Source organism: Chelonia mydas, chromosome 1 (genome assembly GCF_015237465.2).
Source record: "Chelonia mydas isolate rCheMyd1 chromosome 1, rCheMyd1.pri.v2, whole genome shotgun sequence".
NCBI classification, from domain to species: Eukaryota; Metazoa; Chordata; order Testudines; family Cheloniidae; genus Chelonia; species Chelonia mydas.
The window spans coordinates 257,747,770-257,771,040 of record NC_057849.1 but is presented as its reverse complement, the minus strand read 5'-3'; the positions used below and the strand labels follow the sequence as shown (position 1 = coordinate 257,771,040).

At 51.0% G+C, this 23,271-nt stretch overlaps 1 protein-coding gene across 2 annotated transcripts; it reads right to left on the bottom strand.

Moving 5' to 3' along the window:
- L3MBTL2 (L3MBTL histone methyl-lysine binding protein 2) lies at nt 1-23,201 on the bottom strand. Of its 2 annotated transcripts, none has more exons than XM_037882426.2 (17): nt 22,985-23,201; nt 21,434-21,707; nt 20,990-21,123; nt 20,515-20,638; nt 20,330-20,409; nt 15,127-15,244; nt 13,798-13,932; nt 11,961-12,049; nt 9,293-9,524; nt 8,169-8,248; nt 7,138-7,242; nt 5,582-5,729; nt 4,792-4,874; nt 3,782-4,016; nt 2,901-2,966; nt 1,712-1,834; nt 1-968 (listed from the first exon to the last, which is right to left on the bottom strand). In XM_037882426.2, exons 1-17 carry the CDS (start codon nt 23,003-23,005, stop codon nt 859-861), a joined length of 2,157 nt encoding a protein of 718 aa, XP_037738354.1. In that variant the 5' UTR covers nt 23,006-23,201; the 3' UTR covers nt 1-858. The 2 variants fall into 2 exon arrangements, with proteins under 2 accessions (XP_037738354.1, XP_037738361.1); XM_037882433.2 differs by lacking the exon at nt 22,985-23,201 and adding an exon at nt 22,507-22,667.
- Between the last annotated feature and the right edge of the window lie 70 nt (nt 23,202-23,271).

Genomic DNA, 23,271 nt, shown 5'->3' with positions numbered 1-23,271 from the left:
TTTGACCTTCTATTACATTTTATTTACAGAGCATTATGGTACATTTCATTGGTGGAATTTACTCTGGGATTATAAAAAAATAATAATAATCCAGCAGCATTGTGCGTCTTGGAGGGGGGAAAGAGCCAACATAAATACCCTACTGTCTTCGTCTGGGCTGGATAAGATTTAGCTCATCTCATAGCAGGTGAAAAAATTAATTTATGAGTAAAACCAAGAGAGTAATTCCCTCCTGTAACTTGTTTTCTATCTCCTCCGTTTCCCAGCTGCTCTCTAGAGCCCTCTTTGGTTCCAGGTCCGTGTCACAGACAGGATGAGAGAGAGGGATGAGCACATCCTGGTTGTTCCCCTAGCGACAGCAGCCATGTTCCTGACTTACTTGCTCTCCCTGAGACCGCATACAGTGGTTGTGGTTCTGCAATTTCAATGCTTCTCAGATCACAGATCGCAGGCTCCAGACACCTGCCTGAAATGCTGTCATTCTCCACACTGCAGCAGCAGCCTCCTACAGAGCTCAGAAAGAGTCATGTCTGTGGGCTAATAGGATTTCCCAGATTCAGGAATCCACCCTCAGACTCCAGCCCATCAGCTAAGTATGAGCCATATTGCTTTCAAAGTTTGGTGCCTTTTCTGGAAGCTGTGACCGGGGGTTTAAAAAAAAACCCCAAAATGGAGCTTGCAGACACTGGGGACTGTTCTTTTGCGAGGATAAAGGGGAGTTTTGTGACATTTTGGGAGTGCCCAGCCCAAAGGAACGACACCCCTTCTTGTCTCCTGCACAGCTTTACTTGGGGCTTCCCCAGAGTGCAGTGCACATCCTTGCTCAAGGCCAGGAGATCCCACCTGAGGGATCAGAGATTAGTCCTCTACCTCCTGCTTTATGCTGCTTATCAGAATGGGAAGCTCTGGGGCTGCGAATTCCACTGCTGACGGGTCGATAGTTTCCTCTTTTACTTGCACAGTGATAACTATTGAGAGACAGAAAGAGGATAAATCAGTCCACCCAGAAAGCTTCATTAACAGTTGGTGTCAACAGCTCCATGGGGCCCACTCTGTTCATACGGACACCCAGTGACAAATGCTTTGGGGGTCCCATCAGTCCCATTTCCCAACGAGCAGGTGCCCACATCACATACAAATACCAGCCCAATTGGCCCCTCTTACTGGCAGCCTCAGCAGAGACCAAGAAGGGAGCAGAACACAGAGTGACCTCCCATCTCATCCCTCCAGGTCAGGGGAAGCCTATGCTGAGGGCATTATACCTGTTCTGGGACTAAACAGGGCAAGTCAGCCTCCAGAAGCAGCTGTGTCATTCTGGGACCTTTCTCTGTGGAGAAATTCTCACTCACTCACACAGTCAGAAACGCATCCCCACTGGGACCTGCTGATGCTGATGCGGGACTCAGCAGCGAGGCGTGTCTCACATACAGCTGCTCACTGCATTAGGCAGCAGTCAATTCCTTTGTTTAGAGGCAGCTCTGTGTATGCTGGGGCTGCGCGAACCCTCGGCTTTCACTGCCATGGCGTTATGCAAAGCCCCAGAATCTTTTCTGCAGAAGAGACAGTTAAGTCTTGGCTGTGCTGTCTCCCCAGCCCAGGCCATAGGGACCCCATGCCACGTCTGCTAGGAAGGGGAGCAGGCCACAGGATTGCTAATGGCACCCAGCATGTAGGAGAGGGGCTGCAGGCTGGAGTGACTCCCTCTCCTTACTCTCATCAGGTGCTGGCTCCTGTAAGGCCTTGCTTGCAGCTTTTGCTTCTCGCTTTGCTTTTGGGCCAGCTGGTTTCTTGGCTGCCTGCTTGAGGGACCGGGTTTTGGCAGACATCTTTTTCCCTTAACAAAGAAGAATAAAGAGTGTTGGGGAAATCTGTCCTTTTACTAAACACTGCGTTCAACCTCCCAGGGCAGAAGCTTCACGGGGCAGGGCTAAGCACACTTGAACAGCAAAACACATTCTCATCAGCTGCAAGGTCACGATATTTCTCCCAATCAGACACGCTCCCAAGTTGCTGGTGGCATCTCGCTCTGAAGTGGTGGGGAGCCTCTGCAGGGGTTAACTCCCCACACTCCAAAGAGAGGCAGTGGAAGATGGCTATAACCACCTCTCTTCCCATCATCCTAAATATCAAGCTGCCAGTTCTTACACATTAAGGCTGTGGTTCAACAAAGCACATAAGTACCTGAGTAGGCCCACTGAGCTCAGTTAAGTGCTTTGCTTAATCCTCAGGGCCTAGATCCTGAAAAACTGGCAGGGTGACCCTGTATTTGGTGTCTGTATAATTTTGTTAGTTAGGGCATTATGGCCTTTTAGACCATAAGCTCTGTGAGACAGGAAATGTCATTTACTATGTTTGTACAGCACCTAGCACAGTGGGGTTGTGGATTTTAGGTTCTCTGTCTCTCACACACACACACACACACACAGCAACAACATGGTCTGAGCCCATTAGCTTCTTGACCATCACCATAACCATTCTCATCCCCTAACACTAACTGTTAGAAGCTCACATCATGGACTGATTCCAGCTACCCAGGCCGGGCTCTCCATCATATCCACAGACAACGGGGAAGCTGCACGTTGCCGATGAACATGTCAGTCACCTGGAAGTGTTCTCAGAGGCAGGCAGTCCTAGTCTAGATTGCAGCCAACCGACACAGCCTAGCAGCCTCCCCCCACACAGTGCCCATGTCTCTCCTCAGCAAGAGCAGCATGACGAGATGCAAAGAGGAATAATGAAGCTATAAACACACACTGGACCAAGTGTACCCAGAGTCAGAAAAGGCCCCTCTCCTGCCTGCGGTTAGTCACACCTGAGAGGGTTTTTTTTTTTAACAGTTTCCAGCCAATGGGGGAAAAGAAGGGTGATCTGGAGGCAGGGCTAATCAAACTCTCACTCACTTTTCTTTCCATAGGGTTTCTTCTTCTTCTTCGGCACCTCCTTGATCTTCACTGGCGTCGTGGGCTCTGTCACCAAGACAAGAGGAAAATGAAAGCTGAGCTCCACCACCAGCAGATAACTGGGATGCCATGTTACAAGGCAGATACAAGACCCACATCCACCAGCCCACTCCCTCTCCCTGAGCCAGCCTGCCACAAAAGCAGAGGGAAGAGCTGGGTATAGTGGTGCTGCTAGGTGTAAGGATGCGAGGGTGAGCATGACAGGCTGGGCATAGCTGGGGGCGCAGTGGTACACCAGGGAAGATGGGGTAGGGCAGGGATGAGGCTAGCAATTCTGGGATGGAAGGACGGGATCTGAAGTGTAGCAGTGGCAGCCCCTACTAGTTGAAGAGAGGAGTGACATTCGTGTGAGGTTCCCCCTTATCCTAGAGATTGAGGGCATCAGAACATCACAGGGCCTGGGAAAGGGGGGGGCGGGGCCAGAGCTGCACCTGCTTCAAGATTGGGTGGGGTAAGGCTGTACTTGAAGGAAAGAAGGAGAGTACAGCTAGAGGGGGCCATGGAAGTGCTCGTGTGATGCCCCATTTCAGCAGGAGCAATCCCCCATTGGTTGATGGGACAGAAGACAGGAGAGACTAAAATCCACCTCAAACTGCCGGTCTTCTCTCCTCACCACGCAGATCGGGTTCCTCTGGTCAGCGAGTGAGCCAGGCTGAGAGAGGGCGTGAGGGGCGCATGGAGTCCATGTGGGACTAGGGAGATGGTTTCTCTTCCCCACAAGTCACAGAAGAGCAGGACATGCAAAGCAGTGGGTCAGAAACCTGTCACCAAATTCAGCATCACCACGATCGGGGCAGAGGAACCAATCAGCGTTCACCAACCTGGGGCCACTGGTGGCTGCAGCTGGTAACCCGTCAGCTCACACCAGCCTACAGCATAGATATCTGGTGACTCACAGTCCACCCACTGGTCATACTCGCTGTCCCAGCCATCAAAGTGGATGCTGAGGAGGCGGTGGACCACACGCTTTACAGTAGCCACGCAGATGAGTCGGGGCTCCATCAAATCCACTGCTTCCAGCTTCATGCCCGCCTTGAAGCCATGGTTTGGACAGTCCTGGGAAGAGGAAAATCCCAACCCAGTTACATCCAGGCCAATCCCAAGTCCTAATGCAAATACACCAGTGTGGTTATGCCTGTAGCTCAAGAAAAGGAGACAGAGCACAATGATGCCTCTTTGGTTTCTCTCACCAAAGTCCATATCATGATACCTACGGGGGACTTCAGCTACCCCCATATAAACAGGCCCAATGCCCACAAGCCCCGCCGTTCCCCAGCGAAGCTCAGCCTGACCACAGAGAGGCCAGGTGCTAAACCAGGGGGTACAGCTTTGCAGGGTCCAAAGGATGTCTGACTGAGCCCAGCGAGCCAGCATAGGCATGGGAACCGAGGAAGTGAGACAGGTGTGGCACTATCCCATGACACCATCATGCCATTTTGCTGCTGTGGAATGACTCCTGCCTCCCCCTCCCAGAGAGGGCTGCATTTCAGTGCGGAGGCTGATCCCTGTATGGACAATCTGCGACGAGCTTGGAGATCCGTGTGGGCTTTAAAGAAATGCAAGTTGCCCTAATCAAAAGCCCATTCCATTATGAAATTCAGAGAAAGACAGCACCCCTTCATCACCAGCCACCACGTGCTTTACTCATGGAGCCTACGGGAAAGAACTCAGGACACATCCACTGACGGCAGTGAAACCTCCCAGGCATGCCCCAATAGTTTCAGCCCACAGAACAGCCCAGCTCAGAAACTCCCATGGTGTGTTTGCTCCTCCCTGCATGCTGGGTCCAAGCTGGTGTGTCTGCCTTGCCCCCCTCCCAGCCGGTACTCACCATGTTGAAGAGCCGCACTGGCACAGCTTTGGATTTGGTCTTTTCCAGGTAACTTGCCCAATTGAAATTCTTTGCATCATACCCTGCAAAAGTAGAAAGGTCACAGAGCATAAGAGCCGGGAGAAAGAGAGAGAGTGCAAGGAAGAAGCAGCAGCTCACAAGGCTCCACAACTAGCCTCCTGGCACTTCCAGGATGCAGCTCAAAGGAAGATAAAGAGGAACTGCACCGCTCTGCCACTGCACAGCAGTCCGGGACTCCTTTGCTGAGCACAGATTGGGAACAGCATCAAGCGGTGCAATAGGTTTGAGACGTGGACAAACCTATCCAACAGGGACTCAGCTGAAATTGAACAGCCCCTGTCAATAACCACATGCAGGAGGAAATGGACTTTAAACACATTACTAGGCATGATCTCTCTCCTGCCACCAGGAACGTCAAGGGCAGTGTTGAAAGCAGGAGGAGACCCCCATTTTCTGGATCAGACAACCCAGGGGGTCTAGAATCCACTGGCAGTGACAGAGAAAGCAAATTCAGACCACACTTCCATTTTATTTCAGATTAGGAGCCATCAAATACCAAACATTCTTTGGAGCAAGGCGTGGGAGTAAGGCCAGTTCAAATGGATCAGCTGTTGCAACCTCACCAACCTTGACTCTTCAAAAAAAGAAGCAAGCAGGCCTGGGACCCACAATTTTCGTCAGTCCGAGCCACAATTGTGTCATCATGTGCCCCAGGAGACTTGTAGCCCAGTGACCTTAGAGTTCAGGGTGGGAGGTTTCAGAGTCTCACCTTTTGGAGGGGTCAGGTCGATGTTGTTCTTCTGGCAGAAGTTGACAGGGAAGATGGCATGTGAGGAAGCATGGTAACAGAACCAATCAGAGCCATCTGCAGATGCTGCCCCATCAATGCCAATCATGAGATAACCGTCCAGCAGGACCTGACAACACAGGGGGAGAGCATGAGAGGAGCAGCTTAGCTTGCTCTAAAGCCTTTCATTCTGAAAGATCCCCAAGACCTCTATGGTTTGTCTATCAGAGGATCATGCCCCCACTTGTGAAATGCAGCCACCTCTGGGGTGGAGCATGGTAGGTGCTAAACAATGCACAGCAATACACTCCAATGTTGTATCACAGATGGGGGAGTGGTAGCTTCTCCAGCTGAAACTGCAGAAGGAGTTTTAGTCAACAGGACCCAGTGACCTGGAATGGAATTTGACAGGCACACAGGGCTGATGTCAATACTCTTGGGAAAAGTGCCATAACCTTAAATGGTCAGGAGCTCAGTTTTCCATCTCAAAGGACAGTGCCTCCAGCAGCACAGAGCCCCCTCGAGGCAGTGCTGGGTCACTGGTTCACTACTGACTCAAGAGGGAACAGCACAACCCACTGACTCACCACCACCACTCCCCGCTGTGCCTTGGGAGTCCCCATCCAATCACCAACCAGGCCTGACCCTGCTTAGCCTATCAAATATAGCAGGCACACATGATGCCAGGGCTAACAAAGTCGCCTATTCGTTCCCACCAGTTCCAATCGCTCAAAATGGATCGCGCCAGACACGGCTTCAGGGGAACATTTTCTGGACAAATAAAGAGCCCTCCTGTAATCTCTAGTCAACCTTTTGCTTCAAGTCCCCCCCTTCGGATTGTACGGGGAGCCGATGATTTTCTGGGAGAGAACTGGAAGCCCACGGTGATGCTGCCTCTCAAGTTATGCAAAGTGGACTAGAGTCTAGAGAAGGAAAAGGCTCCCTGGGATCATATCGCCCAGCGCCCTGCCAAGTGATGCAAGGCGCTTCACAGGGAGCGAGCAGTGAGGGGAGAGAAAGCAAGACTGGGAAGCCAGGCCATGCAGAATGTATGAACACACACAGCGCTTCCCCTAACACTCCCTGCATCCCTTTACTCCTCAAAGCCACGCTCTGTATGCCGCGCTGACACCCTCCAGGAGCTGCTGAGGTCTTCCGGGAAAGCAGATCCTCCCTTCCGATTATCCAGGGGCAGAGGATGTGGGAGAAGAGCATAGCACATGTGCTGCATTGGCAAGGAACTCAACCTGCTGCAGGCAAGCACACCTGTCCTCAGGCAGCATATACACATCTGTAAACTGACCGCAGCCTTCAGTGCCCCAGCTGCTGAAGCTGCGGGCAGACTGCTGGCCCCTGAACAAGCACCCCAACCTCCTTCCCTGCTGCCTCACTCCCTCAGAGCCCTCCCAAAACAGGAGCTCTGCCTCCTCTCTCACAAGCCCCTGACAGGCCCCCTACCTTGTCCTGCTCTCTAAGGATACTGAGCAGAAGCTCGGATGTCATAGGCTTCGACTCTGTCCCCTGTCAGCCCAGGTTACCTTGCACACAGTAGCCACGCAGATGTTGCCCAAATTCAGGGGGTCAATAGCTTCCAATTTCATGCCTTCCTCGAACCAGCCACCCTCAGCGTAAACAGCCCGCACCTGAAACAGACCGCAGGAAAAAGACAAACTGGGCGTCACCGTCAGGACCATGGCCCGTCTCTGAGTGCAGAGGGGATTCAAAGACACGGTGGGGCACAGCAGGGTGGAAGAAGGGGAAGGGAAGGGAAAGGAAAGGTTGCCCTAAAGCAGAAAACCAAATGACTGAAACACGATTGGAGGGGGAGGGGGGCGCTAATGTGATTCAAAACCAGAGGCAAACTAAGCCCAATGGAACAAAGAGAAACTCCCATAAATCAATCAATAAATCAATCAGAAGAGCCAGCCATGCCAATGCCATCCCCCACCCAGAGCCAACAAGCCTCCCAGCCTCCCATGGAGCAAGCCCTTCCTTCCAGCCCAGCCTCTGTAGCACACAGGTCTCTTACCTGACCTCCCTCAGTCCAGCCCAACCTCATGTCAGCATCCCCTTCCACCCTTGGCTGAAGACTACTGTGCATCCACCACCCGATCTAAGTGCAGGAACACCTCCCCCCCGACCCCTGCGCAAGCCCTCTCCCCAATCGAGCCTCTCAGCTACTCCTCACCCGAGCCCCTAGTCCTGTCTGCATCCTTGAGTCCCTCCACCCTGACCTTGAATGAGCAAACATCCTCTCCTGCTCCTGACCACATCCCCCACCCCATCCTCAAACATCCCCCATTCCAGCTCCAAGCCCCCACAGCAAGCAAAGCCTCAGGGCAAGTGAACCCCCTCATTCCAGCCCCAAACAAGCCCACTATGCAGAGTTCTGTGGGCCAGATACTCCTCCGCTGTTGCAAGGGAGAAGAGAGCTCAGCATCTACATGGGTTAGAGTCCAAAGAGCCGTGCCGAAGTGCGGGATGGGTCCCACCGTCTCCTGGCAAAGCTTCCCCCCTCATCCCTTCTTTGCCACGGCAGTCTCAAGGCGCGAGGGCTGAGCTCTCCTACCTTCTTGAAGAGGTAGGGGACAGCGTCACAGTAGATCTTCCGGAAGGTGGGATGGTTTGCCATGTCACTGCGCTTTTCTTCTGTCAGGGGAGGGAAACAAGGAAGAGAAGCAGAAATGAGACATCTACTGTGACAGAGGGGGAGTCCTGCTAAGTCACCATCTGATTGGAGGTCAGCAGCGATAAGAAACAGGAAGGCACCAGCTAGTCAGAGGGGGCTGGAAGGGGATGTTCAAAATTACAAAGGGAAAATGGATCAGTCCCTTTGTATTACCATGTCCTGTATTATGGGAATAAAGGGTCCCTTGAACTCAAAGATTTATCACGGATATAAACTTCTATACACAATATATGGAAACCAGGCAGAGATGTGCTCTGGGGGCTCAGCAGAAGAAAGGGAAGAACACCTATGCTGAACCTGGATTTCTTTTTTAAAGCACAACAAAGCATGCTGGCCCCTTTAGGAGTGGGTGCTGCTAGGCTGCCTCTTAATAATAATGAGAAGAATTCTAGGAACTGATGGGAAGAGTAGTCCAAGGACATATGATGCCTCTTGGTCCCTGGACTCCCCTGGGGAACTATATTGCCCACAAATTCCTCTCCTTCAAGGGCCAAGCCCCAGAAAGAGATGACCTAATGTCACATGCTCTTAAAGGGGCCAGCAAGCTTTGCCACATAAGGCTCAATAAATGTATAGCCATTAATAACATCTGTAACTATGCAGGCTAACATAAAGGTACAGTGTACTCACACTTCAGGGGGAGAAACTGACTGCCTCTTGGGGAGTCGAATAAGAAATCACACTTGTACCACTGACACGCAGCAGAGTTTAATTGGCCAGGTGCATTATACTGCGTTGTTCGGCCTTTGCAACATCTCATAATGGATATCAGAGGGTAGGTTACACAGCCAGACAGAACCACTGGTCTGCTACGCTAGAAGCAGGTGATGTGATTACGACAGCTAGCCCAGCTTGCAAGACACGGGATGGCCTTGTCAGAATCAGAACCATTCCATGAAAACCCAGGACTCGGGTCAACTCTAATCTTGTGTCAGTGTCTCTCTGGGACCAACCAATCGACAGCAGGCTGGGAGAGTTCTGGGAAAGGCCACATGGATTTGTACCTGTCTTCTTGATGTTGTGACCCACCCTACGTGACCAGCCCACTGGGTGGATCAGAGTGCTCCACATATGGCACCAGAAGTCATCATCGCTATCCCCATCCTCATAGAGGAGCCTCAGCCGGCCACCAATCACTGTGTCCACTACGGCCATGCGCGTCCGAGACACGTGGGTCTTGTCCACTACCTCCACCCGCATGCCCTGACGGAATGGGTACTTCATGTTTTCCGCCATCTGCGAGGACAACAAACAAACAGGATCTCTCAGATCCCTTCGTCCCCAAACGCTTTACACAACATGACTCTCTCCACATGCATGCTGATCACTTGGCTGCACGTCAGCGCTGGGAGGAACAGACACCTCGAGGGAGGAACACAGCAGCCATTCTAAGACTGTGTACAGGGAGACTTTGGCAAAGCAGTAAAGTGCCTAAAACCACTATGGCTTTCTGCTAAAAGCAGCCAAGTCAGCAGGCTGTAAATTGGCCATTCAGCAGTCTCCATTCAACCAAGGCAGGAGGGGTGGGGGTTTTTTGGGTGCCACAGAAAGGGCAGCTTGACCCCGCATCCTTCCTGATAAGAATTGTGTTGAAGTTGCTGATACATGCATCTTAGAAGAGCAGGATGTGCCCCAGGAATGTCTATTGGGGCCTCAAGGCTGCAAACTCTGGAAAAACCCACACCTGGTTCATCGATAATCAGAAGGAACCTCTCGCTTGACCATTGAAACTGCTTACTTAAAAGTTTGCTTTAAGGGACATGTCATTCTATTACAAATGTATAAATAAGGGGAAAAAGTTTGAGGTAGGGGGACTCTTCAGGACTGGACTCTCCCTCTGGATGCATTTTGTGTTCCCCACTAGCAGACGGGCGCCGTTGTGCCACTCGAGAGCCACACTCAGCTTTGGTAATTCTCAAGGGTTGGGGGTGTTCTACTAACCTGTTGCAGACATGTGTATAAGTGCTTGAGACTAAGTAAAGTTTAACTTTAAGTGAAAGCACTCTAGTGTTGTCCTGTTTGTGCCAGCCATCTATCAGTTGGACGGCCGTGTTTCCCCTGATATATTTCCTGACACCACCTCGCACAGAGTAAAAGTTACCGAGAGCTTTGGGTTGAAAGAACCCCGGGTAACAACCGTGCCACTGCACAACTGGAGATAAGAAGGGCTGAATAACCAGTCCTAGTGAAATCCCTGTTATAATTATAGTTTGGCAGAATGTAACGCCTCCAGCCCAAACTGGGCCAGCGCATGGGGCTCACACCTCATTTCTGGTGAAAGTGGCCATAAGGTCTTCCATAGCTACCTCTGGTCACAAACTTATTGGAGTCTCTCAGTTGACTTCAAGGGGAGTGGGATCAGGCCCTTTGTTTCACACTTCCTAGAAAGTCTGAACCTCCAGCAACACCCTCCAACCCCACCACTATCCTGGAGCACTTGTACAGACTGACTAAGAGACTCTGCGCTGAATCACCCGCATCACCCTCACTTTTCCTTGGGGGGACTCCCAAATTTTGATCAGGCCCAACCCAACCTATCCTTGAGAACGTTCAAAGGCATCTGTAAAGTACCTGTCACCTTGGTCTATCAGAGCCCAGGGTCTCAGAGTGCAGTGAGATCTAATGCCATGTGGCAAAACGCACATTAGCAACATCTCTGTGGGGACACAACCCCACATGTGCCTTGTAGAAGGTTTTCTCCAGACTTGGGCATGAGGAGTAAGTATATTTGTGTCTGGGAAAGCCTTGGACACAGTAACATTCCAGTCTCTCTTTAGCACTTCACTGCCAACTCTCCCCAGAGCTTGTTTCCACCACGGCTCAGTGGGTCTGACAGATTATCCCATGAATAAACAGCTTCATTGTAATTGCCTCAAACCATGGGAGACTCTAGTTCAGTGTCTCCAGTTCAATGTCCCTGACTACCCTGGATCCTGCAGATAAGTGAATCCCGTCAAGTTCTTTTTCTGCCAGCCATTTCATGGTATTATTTTCCCCATCAGAAATTTAGAAAGAAACTTTTCAAAACGTGCCAGCAGGGGGAGCCTGCCTTCTCGCTCGACTCTGACTGGAGTCACATCTACTAACACCCCTTCCGATTAAGATCTTGACAGGCAGGTTTTTTAAATAATGACTTTTCACACCCAGTGCTACTGACTGTGTGCATTTCAGGAGAGCCAGTGACGCTAGTCTCGTCAGTTTTGTCTTTCTCTCATTCCCCAGCGTGTTGCTGGGCTTCCAAACGTGAAGAAGAATGTTTCTATTCAAAACAAACAGCTCATTCATTGAAATAAAACAATTCACATTGAATAGCAGGATTTACTTGTGTGCGTGCGCACAAAGGAAAACAAAACCCTCACCAATATTTTGGGCCTCAACTGTTTAAGAACATCCTTTTAAGCCCTGAAAGAGAAGCAGTCAGGCTGACTGGGTCAAAGGAACCCACATTGCCAAAGGAGCATTCTGTCCTACTTTCCAGGTGTGTCAGGCAGGCCTTAAAGGAAAATGCCCTCCCCCACCCTGCACTATACTGGTTCTCCCTCCCAGTGCCAATGAGCAACAGGAGAGGTAAACAGAGCTTGAACCAAGAGAGAGAGACTCCCCCCACAGTGCTGTGTCTCCATCTGTGAGCTGGATGGATGGTAGAACCTTTCCCTTGTCCTTCCCCTTTACCTTGATGTGGAAATCCACAGGGATGGTCCTTGCTCCCACCAGCCTTTTCATGAGGTACCCCCTCCAGTCTGTGTACTTGGCGTGGATGGCTGTACAGAAACAGAGAATAACAGCTCATGTTACTTGCCCATTGCACCTTCATGAGGGCACAAAGTTAACAATGCATTTGACCCCTTCCTCCTTTCCAGGAATTGCCGGTCTAAATTCAAGATGTTCTTCCCATTCAGATACACCAATGATCACTAGTCTTTCACACTCACACACTCACAGCCACACTGCAGCTATGTACCAGCAGAATGTCAGGTTTCTGATAAGCTTGCGGAGCTTTGCCACCATTTGGCACAGAAAGTAGAAGAAAATTCATTAATATTCTTTCTGTTATCTTTGCACCAAGGAGCCCCAGTTACAGATCAGGATCCCATTGTGTTAGGTGTACAAATATAGAACAAAATGGCAGCAGAGTGCTATTTAAAATAGTGGCTGGTACAGAGGAGGTCAGTCAGCCCCTAACACAAGAACCAAGGGGCACTTCATGAAAATTAAAAGGCACCAAATTTAGAATGGATAAAAGGAAATCCCTTCAACCCAAGGGTCTGTTGGAGGTGGGATACTGAGCTAGAAGACATGATCTGTGCCTTGGAAAACTTACAAACTAAGATCCCAATCCTGCAATTGGATTGACACACATGGACCTGTGCACCCATGCAGGGCCCCACTAATTTCAAAGGGGCTCCATTTGGGAGCAAGAGGCTGCCCATGCTGATATGACTGCCAGAGCAGGGCCTGAACTGGGACATGAGGCGGTATAGATTCCAAAGCCAAGAAGAGACCATTATGACCTTTAGTCCAGCGGTTCTCAACCTTTCCAGATACCCCTTTTCAGGAGTCTGATTTTTCTCATATACCCCAAGTTTCACCTCACTTAAAAACTTGCTTACAAAATCGGACATAAAAATACAAAAGTGTCACAGCCACACTAGTACTGACAAATTGCTGACTTTTTACCATATAATTATAAAATAAATGAATTGGAATATAAATATTGTACTTACATTTCAGTGTACAGTCTATAGAGCATTATAAAAAAGTGATTGTCTGTATGAAATTTTAGTTTGTACTGACTTTGCTAGTGCTTTTTATGTAGCCTGTTGTAAAACAGGCAAATATCTAGATGAGTTGATGTACCCCTCTGGAAGACCTCTGTGTACCCCCAGGGGTATGCGTACCCCTGGCTGAGAACCCCTGCTCTAATCTGACCTCATGTATAAGACAGGCCATAGAACTTCCCCAAAATAATTCCTAAAGGAGATAGTTTAGAAAAACATCCAGTCTTGATTTAAAGATGATCAGGGATGGAGAAGCCACCCTGAGCCTTGGTAAATTGTTCCAAGGTAATATGGGCCTAGGGAGAAGGCTGGGATAGGCTGTGGAAATGGAAAGCAACTGAGTAAGATGAGTAAGTCAAGACATGTCAATTTCAAACTATGTAAACAGCATTTAAAGAACCCCCCCACATGCCAGAATTCTGCTCTTTTACCAGCACCCTTCGTGATCCTTCCAGCTGAGGATGGATAGACACAATTCCTCCCAACACCCTCCAGCACCACTCCTAGTCAACCAGAGGGAGTTGCAGAGAGAGAGAGAGCAATGCAAAAAGTTGCTTTCTGAGGACCAAGAGAAACGGACACTTTATAACAGAAGACAGCAGCAGATCTGCATTCCCAAGCATTACGAACATGACAGTGTGAGACGGAGCTAGGAGAGAAACCAAGACTGCTACATGTGGAATTAAACACTGGCATCTCCTCTCACAGCATGACACCCAACAGGCACTCACTCTGCGGGGGTACCAGGATTTTGCTGTTGATGGCACACCAGCCAATGGGGTGAATGTCCACTGTGCCCAGGTTGCACCAGAAGTCATGGCTGGAGTCATTCTCAAAGCCTTCGTACCGCAACAGTGCTCTGTATCCTGCCGGAGACAACAAGAGAGGGAAGAGATGCATTAAATCTTTTCTCTGCTCTGGTTACTTTGTTCCCTACAATACATTCTCCAGCGCTCCATGAAAATTAGCTTCAAGTGACTCAAGTGAAAGGACCTTCCACCCCTTCCCTTGGAAGGCGAATGGAGCTCAGCAACACAAAGTCCTTCCACGAGACCTGCCGGTTTACCTTGTTTAGGTTCCATCTATTGCTCCTAAACAACTCTTCTCCCTCCTGGCATTTCCCCCTTTCAAAGACCCCTGGATGCAGTGATGAGCTGCCAAAATCTTAACAACCAGTTCCCTATAAAAAGTTCTGATTTAAGGGATGTGCCCCAGTATGTATTTTTTGTACCAACAGGGTTACCATACGTCCGTATTTTCCTGGGAGGAATTTTTAAAATTTAAAAATTCCTCCCGGACGGCCATTTAAGAACCAAAAAGCCTGACCTGTCCGGGAAAATACGGATGTATGTTAATCCTGCCTAAAGTTCTTTTTTAAAAAGATGGGCCTGAACTAGAAATGAGCTCCGTTTCACATGTGTGGGTCCCCGCCACTCCCTGGGGGTGTGCTAGGGTGACCAGATGTCCCGATTTTATAGGGACAGTCCCGATTTTGGGGTCTTTTTCTTATATAGGCTCCTATTACCCCCCACCCCCTGTCCTGATTTTTCACACTTGCTGTCCGGTCACCCTAGGGTGTGCACATGTGTGGGTCCCAGCTGCTCCCTGCCCCCCTCATTGAAGCAGGTGTGCAGGGTTACTGCCCTGGGAACTGCAGGGCACCACTGGACATGGGGCCAGCTACAGACAGGGGCGTGGGGCAGGGCTAGCTGGAGACAGGCGGTGCAGGGCTGGCTGCAGGCAGGGCAGGGGGTGCGGAGCTGGCTGGAGACAGGAGGGTGCAGGGTTGGCAGGAGGCAAGGAGGTGTGGGGCTGGCTGGAGACAGGGCAGGGGCTGACTGGACGTAGGGGCTGGCTGCAGGCAGGGCAGGGGGGTGCAGGGCTGGCTGGAGATGGGGCTGGCTGCGGGCAGGGCAGGGGGTGCGGCACTCACTGCCTGGATGGCTCCCGTAGCCCCATTAAAGTGTCATATGGCCAGGCCAGATAGATTTAGATCTGATAAACATCCCTCAATTATCGCCAATCCCTGTCGTTCCTGATAAGCCTCTCAAGAGACCTACCTGCAATCTGGATGACAGAGGCGATCCAGTACACCCGGCTGGGGAGCACAGCATCACTATTCAACACCTCCACCTTCATCCCTTTCATCACGTCCTCCCACTGCTCGAACAGCGGCACCTGCAAGATTGGGGCAGAGATGACGGGAGAGGAGAGAAGAGAATGGTAATTATGATCCAGCCTGCACATATTTTGCAGACACAATCTGCCTCTTGCTCACAGAGCTGTGCTTCACAATGTATGCTTTCATTTAAACCAGTTCTTTCTGGCCCTTAGGTCTGTAAAGAGAAACTATGACAACATGAACTGAGCATAATGAGGCACAATTGCCTTCGTAAGTCTTCACACAGCCTGAAACAGTAAGCTCTGAACTGTTCCGACTTTGAAATCTAAAGATGGCTTTAGCGCCCAGATCATAACAAGACTGGTGACACCAAGTTGTTCTCTGGCTCTGGGCCAAGCAGCAGGGACTGCATAATTTCAGAATGAGAAAGAAGAGTTTTCCATACTGCTGGTGAGCTGTGACCCTGCAGTGCCAGTCCATTAGGACAAGAGTGCTAATCACCATGAGAAAAAAGAGGCAATTGCTCCATGGAAGCTGGCTACCCCAGACAATTACCAGGCAGCTGGACACCAGTTTGAGGTCACGAAGACCACAGTAGGGGCTACTATCACAGTTGCTATTTCATGGGCTGCATGCATGGCAGTACAGTGTTATAGGGATGCGTGAGCAAGGTGGCCAATGTGCCAGAAATCACTGAAGGACGTGATTACAATTTCCAAATTGTTTCGGAGCTATCAACAGAACTCACGTGGCCCTTCTTCTCCCACAAGTACGTCGGAGGAGCACTGGCCCATGGTGACACCAGCCCCAGGGGAGCAGCATAGCAGGTACCTGAACACGTACACAGGAAGACCACCCAAAGCACATGATGCCACAATATGGAAAAATTCTAGAGCTTAAGAATGGACCAGAGGGAGGGAGAATTATTCCCATAATAAAATATTGACATGAATGGTATCTCCACCCCCACTGTGATTCTAAGTGCCTAGCCATTTTTACCATGGCTAACAAAACCACCTCCTAACCACACCCACCCAGAGGATACCATTTTAGCTATATATTTATCAGGAAGGTGGTAGAATGAGGGGTTTTTTGGGGGCGGGGGGGGGGGGGGGGCTGAGAGCAAGGCAGAGATACCCAATGACAGCACAGGGACAAGCATAGCAATTATAACATCTGTTTACTGCACAACATATGTGAAACTAAGGGAGGTGACTTCTGTGAACAATGTAGCAAAGATGCAGAATCTACAGGCAGCTGACCAGGCACACTGCTGCATTTGAAGCTGTTATTCATATTAGTACTGCATGCAAGGGGTGAAGTACGAGATAGAAGCTCTCTATTCACCCACCTTCAAAGTGTTAATGGATGGTAGGAATTCAGTTTCTGCACTTGGACTCTGCTGCACTGGGGTTCAGTTTCTCCCTCAGTGGCAGAGGTGATCTACAGTCGTTATTGCCTGAGCTTAGGGCTCAGCTCTGCCACCTCGGTTAGCAGCTTTCACAGGTAGCAGCCCCACTGGTTTCAGTGCAGGTACTTGTCAATGTAAGGGTGACAGATGGAGGCCCTTCATGTGTACAGTGTGGAAGTTTATGGCAGAAGGCACTGGGGGGGGTACTAATGGGCCAATTGCTGCAATTAAGAGAGGTTATGCAACGCTGGAGTGGAGGTAGCACATGTTTGTATGCATGTATATAGCTCCCACTTGGGTGAGCGATGTGGTGTGGGGAGGGAACCGTACAGAGGAATAATTCAGTGCAGTATTACACTTACAGTTAAAGACGAGGAGGGGAGCTAAGTCAGCCAGAGGCTCTCTTATCCAGGAAGATTTTTATTAAACACGAAAGGCTATAGGCCAGCTGCAAGATCAAGACATAACAGCACAGTGCAACAGATCACAGTGGGTGATTTGTTGGAGCCACATTTACACTGTAGCCTTGGCCAGGAGGCCTAATGTTGCGTCAAGATGGCAGCCATTTTCTCCCGAGCACTGTTTATTTGGTGTTTTCTTTAGGAACCATCTCTTCCATTTGCACGTCTCATTCCACAAAGAGTTCTGCTTCATTTTCTTGTCCTCCTGGCAGAACCTTCCCTTGTCTCTCATTTTAACCACCTTCTCAAACTCATACATGAATTCAGAACCCTGGCACACGTTCAGGAACAGGTCTTGTCTGCTCTTCTCCTGGTCCCCAAGGTCTGTGAACCTTTTCACCACAGTGGATCTGATCAGCTTCCCCCCCAGGTTGCTCTGGGAGGTCTATACTGGTGCAATGGTCACTGAAATAAAGAGAGAGAGTTAACAGCCAAAGCAACAGCACATCCAATATACCAACCAATATGATAAAATTAATAATTTCACTTCAGTTTCAAACTCTAGTCCAAGAAGAAAGTATCTTGCAGGAAGGAACTAGAGATGGCAAGGACATAGCATTGGTATTCACACACCACTTCTAGGACTAAGGGTGGGTGAAGATGCTACTTAATACGATAGAGGGAGAAAAGCCAGGAATGATCCTAACTGAATTAGGAAAGGTGACTTAGATCTCTGGCCTACACCCAAAATTGCACCAGTTTAACTGAATTGGCTTAAATTGCACCTTCAGTTATTTCAGTGCAATTCTGTGTTGACACTCCTAAAATCCATATAACCCTGGCTTACAGATAGCCAGTTTTAAAGTAATGGGTGTCCACGCATGGGGCTTGCACTAGTTTAACTCAATCAGGGCATGTCTGTCAGCACATGTTGTGGGCCATCCTTACTGTGGGACAAAAAGGATCCTGGGCATGTTTGTGAGCATCCTTATTGTGGGCCATAAAGGATCCTGCAAACCATCTCTCGACGCGCCTCCCGTCAAGGGAAAGAAGCCATTTTAAAGAGCAAGGGAGAAAGCTGGTAAGTTTGGAGTAGTGGTTCACACAGATGAGAGGGGACCAAGCTTTGTGAGAGCTTTTGTGGGGGAGAAGGGAAACTATCATTGCCCTAATACTTGATGGCAAGACTGGAGGACCTGCTCGGAGATTTTCCAAATAAAATGTTCCAGGTGTGGGAAAAGCCAAGGGCCAAGACTAGCTGGTGTCTGATAAATGTAGAGGATTTTATTGTCAGACAGTTGGGAATAGGCCATGCAATTACTGTATCCCAAACCCATGGGATGTATTTTGCTTGCTTACCTCTTTGCCAGTAAAATATGCCCGAGTGTTTTCCAGGTTTTTAACAGCAAGGCAGACTGATGGGAGGCTGCAGGTAGATAGAGGCACCAATCTGGTTCAGCAGCCTGCACTGCAAATGGGCCAGACGGATATAATGTCACATGAATGTTGTGGCCATTGTGCCCAGCCAGCAGTTTCCTGCAATTAGAGTCTCTTGTTTTTAGACTTTTTACATTGCAATCTCCCCTTCTCTCCCCAAGGATCTGCCAAGTTGAGTCCAGCCACACAGTGTGGCTCAGCCAGGCACTGTGCAGGCGTCTCCACCTTGACTGGGAATGGAGGCCTATGAGGCAAAAGGAAGGAGGGGCACAAACAGATAGAGCATCTGGGAGGTGACAGAGCAACCAAAACAGCTGAGCTGATGAGGAATTTGGCAAGAGCTGCAGAGGCATGTGAGTGGAGACTGGCCCCTGCTAGAATAAGGGAAGGGGGAAAAAAACGGGTATTTCCACCCTCATGCAAGGTTTAACTGCCCTTTTTACATACACTAACAGCATCCAGAAGACCCTTTCCCCACCCCTGTGAAATCAGCCTTCCCCCTTCCCCAATCAGTACATAAAACAGTAAGAAGGTGCATACCTGCTGCTGTACAGGGCCCCATATCTCCTGATTCCTTGTCCTGCCAACTCAGCTTGGCGGTCTTCTCCGGATCCAGGGTTCTTGAAAGCTGGCATTGTGGAAAGCTGGCAATGCAACCAGCAGCTTCAGTCCAGCTCCTTGTCCTGCTAGGCCATGGATCTACTGTCTTTCTTAGAGTCCCCTCAACAAAGCACTGCACGTGCCTCCATGCTAGTTAGTAGCAAATCAGGCAGAGTGGAAGGGTGTTCTGAACCTTATCCTACTAGATCTTCCCTGCCTCCATCTCCTCACAGCACCATCTGACACTCCAAGCGATGTCCATCTCGGCCAGTCTGAACTCAGTTGCCAAGTTATACACTAAACCAGGCTGAGCTGGCCAGAGACCTCTTCCTCTCCCCAGACAGGCATCAGAGACCACACATCAGCCTCAGGCCTGTGGCAGCAACCTTGTAAGATGGTCTCCTCCAAGACATGCTGGCAGTAGAACCAGTTGGGTTGCAGAAGCAGATGATGTTGCTCGCTGTGAGAATACAGAGCTCCGTGGTAATGGGGTGTGTGATGCTACTTGTATGGGCAGGTGGATTCCAGCCAACTAGAGTTTTACGCCGCAGAATGTGGATCACACAGGCAATGACAAGCGTGATGGGGATAGTTATTGAGAGGACAATTGGCATCAGCGGGGCTAAGAGAACAAGCAAGCTCCACCCACAATGGCCCTGTCTTGATGTAGACTGGCATAGCAGGGAACCAGCGGCTGTTAGCTTCGCTCAAAGCAAGCTAATCCAGATGGCCGTGGCCTTGGTGCACTGCCAGTAGTGTGGTGTCTGGATGTGGTGTGTGCTAGGGGACAGCATGGCAGCTAGCACAGCCATTTCCTCTAGTCCATGACATCACCGTGGAGTGAGAAGAACAAAGTAATACCAGAAAAACTAAAGGCATTGTGCGAAGAACCACCCACAGCTCAAGTGGGGGTGGTGGGGAGAAGAGAGACAGGGTTTCTATTTCTAAAGAGTTTGGGGTTCCTTCCAGCATAACTCGGGAGGACAAAGTCCCACCTCCCTCCCTGATGCCATTCAATGACATTTCTATCTCAGGTAACATCAAGATCCCTGCCTATTTTCCTCCTGGGGACGGAGCATGCTCCCTCCACAGGATTCCGGCATGACCAGCAAGGCTCAGACTCCCTCCCTGTCAGGAGGCAGAGACAGAGTCTGATATCCAACTCTTCTATACCATGTGGCTTCCACACCTCTTGCTCACTCATCTCATGCACACAGGAAGAAGCCAATAAGCCCAGGTAACATGACACACTGCAAACAAGCAGAAAGCCACAGAAAATAAGGAGAACTCACGTGTTTGAAGCAGCTGACAGGGGCAGCCTTGTAACCATGGTCCTGCAGGTACTTTCCCCAGTCAAAGCCCAGGACAAGGGCTGCAGGAGGACAGAAGAGAGGAGTGTCAGCTGGTTCTGAAAATGATGCAGAACACAGCCTGTCTAATGCCCAGCTCCTTCTTCTCCACACCCACCTGCACTTACCATCTTGGCCTGTCAGCGTTCCATCTGCCAGTTGACCTGTCCCCTGGGAATGGAGGAATGCCCCAATTTTGGCAGACCATGCAGCCTTGTGCAGAACTTTAGCCTTCTTTGTAGGTGGTTTGCCCTGGGGAAGCATAAAAAGAAGATGAGGTTGGGATCCAGAGGCACAGGGATAATGTATCCCTGTATCCCAGACTCACCTCCCTATCTCTGGCTGAAGGATTTCAGAGGTCATGACATTCTTCTACACTCACGGGGCCATGAAGAGCCAGAACCACCACGGATACCGTGCAGTTCTGCCCTCCCCATCTTTTCCCACCCATGTAGAGAGCGGGACCCTTAGCATGCCCTTGTGTCCCTCAAGGAAAGGAGGGAGGTACCAATAAGCCTCCAGCAAGCATGGTCTTGTTGACACTTTCCCCCTACAGGCGAGTCCCACTTTGATTCCAGAGGCCACCGGGTGGGTGTCACTCACCTGCAGCCTTGCCAGGATGCTGGCTTTCTTGGAGTTTGAGGAGTAGCTCCTGGAGCAGGAGACGCTGCAGAAGCGTTTGGTCTTCGAAAAGAAAGCTTCCCTTGTGCCCACGATCCCACACATTTCACACACAGCTGGGGGAGAGGAAGATACTCAGAATGAGAGCTGGGGGTATGGCATTAACCCTGCAAGGGCTAAGCTCAGGCCAGCAATGTTACAGCGCCAGAAAGCGTAACTAACTTGACTAACCCCAGCAGAACCCCGAGAGCCTCTTGACAGAACTCAGAGCATAGAACACAATCACTGGGCAGTTCCACTCCCAGGGCATGTGTATTAAGCTAAACCACCACACATATCCTGAAGCACTGTACTGCTTTCAGATGGGTCCACATCTGTTTCTAATTAGCTATTGTGCCTCTTTATGGCATGCAGAGCATATAGTACCTGGCTCGGAGCCGCTGTCTTCCATCAATCGGCCTGTAGTGGGTGGATGTAGCGGCAGAGGGGAGGTGGGCAGCTCCCCAGCTTCACGATCTGCCACATCATTATCACTAGACTCGTCCAGGCAGGAGCTGCTGTCACTGCCCATGCTGCTGTTGTAACCCCGGAAGCTATCATAACCCCCAAACAAGTCCAAGTCATCGTCATCATCTTCATCCTCCTCGTCCTCCTCCTCCATCCGCTTCAAGGATGGCGTCTTGCGGCAGAAGGGAGTCAGCTAGCGGAGAGAATAATGCTTCAGACCCAAGATTTTCAACATACCCTTATGCAGTAAGCCTGGCCTCAGCACAGCAGGGTTGTCCCACATGGCTTAGGGAGGGGAAACCTGGTGTGGCTGCTAAGGATTCTATATAACAGACTCAAGGGCAGGTGTGTCACACTCACTTGGGAGTGTGGGGGGAGGAGGAGGGGAAGAGGACTCCCACCCGCTCAGTGAGTTCTCTTATGTTTTACCCATCAGACTTAGCGTTCCCACAGAAGAAGAATTCATAGTCACAGAAGTGCAGAAAGTGGGGGGTGGCGGAAGGATGGAGAGGAGGGCCACAGTAGAGGTATAAGGAGAGATCAGTTCACAGAGGCACACAGCAAGGTAGGATCAGCAATAGTCGCACTGGAGGCTGACTGGTGACTTCAAGATCACCAGTCCTCTACTGCTGCCAGGCGCTAAAGTAGGAGCATAAGCTTTTAGGGCAAGAGACACCCTTCAATCCCTGCACTCCATATTGCTTTCCCACTTCCTCCCACCTCAAAACAAGAACGGCCAGACACATGCTGGGGCACAGTGAAACAGCTTCGGTACTGGTGTACGTAAGCAGATCCAACTCCCATTAAAAAACAGGGAGCTTCCAGCTGCCCCCATCGAGCCTGAACAGTTTCCCGCAGAGGCGGTAGCAGGAAAACAGGAGCTTGTTCACACGGCCCTGGGCACGGGGCAGAGCCAGAAGCCGGCAGCGAAGAAGTCCAGGGGCTCAGCGGCTACACCCCACGCCGGAGCCGGGCACCACTGATTGCGTTACCTCAACGGAAGGAGCCTGATCTACCCGCGGGCAGGTGGGGGCTCGTTACCGCCCCACAAACCAGGCCCTTCTACGAACAGAATTCAGGGGACCCCCTGCGAAGGATCCTTCCCTGGCTGCCCACATCCCTGCCAAGCCCCTGCGGCGGGCGGGCTGGCCGGGGTCCCTCGGGCCGGGGGCCGCAAAGGGGGCGGGGCGGGCTCCCCAGCCCCTCCCCGGGGCGGAGCAGGCTCTGAATGGCGGCTTCTCACCCAAAGCACCTCGCCGCTGTAACGCTGGGTGAGCCCCACCCTGCTGCAGCGCAGGGCCCCCGGAGCCCCGCAGGGCAGCGCCTGCCTGGCCAGCCCCGCGGCGAGACGGGGGAGGCCGGAGCTACCGTGTCCGGGGGCCGCGTCCCGGGGCAGGCAAAGGGATCGGAGGCTGCAGCATCTCTCTGCCCCTCCTAGGGCCGGTGTCCGGCCCCCGCGGCTCGGCTCACCTCGCCCCTCTCCTGCTCCATGGCTCCCGCCCGGGCCGGCTAACAGCTGGACGCCGCCATCAGGCACATGGTGCCTTCGCTGACCAGGCCCCGCCCCCGGCAGGGCGTCACACGCCAGCCATGAGGGCGTTAGCTTCACCGTCCCCCATGTACCAGAAACGCCTATTGGCCCCTTCCTCCCGGCCAATCCCCGGAGAGATTGCTGAACAGCCGGGAACGCGTCCCTCCCGCCGCGAGGCATTCTGGGAGTTGTAGTTCGCAACGCCCAATAGCTTGGCAGAAGGCGG

Coding starts and splice junctions, on each gene's coding strand:
- L3MBTL2 (XM_037882426.2), bottom strand. CDS start 23,005: ATGGAGCAGGAGAGGGGCGAG. Junction 21,124..21,433: donor AGACAGCGGCTCCGAGCCAG/GTACTATATGCT, acceptor CCTCTCCCCCAG/CTGTGTGTGAAATGTGTGGG. Junction 7,243..8,168: donor TCCCCTACCTCTTCAAGAAG/GTAGGAGAGCTC, acceptor GGTCTGTTTCAG/GTGCGGGCTGTTTACGCTGA.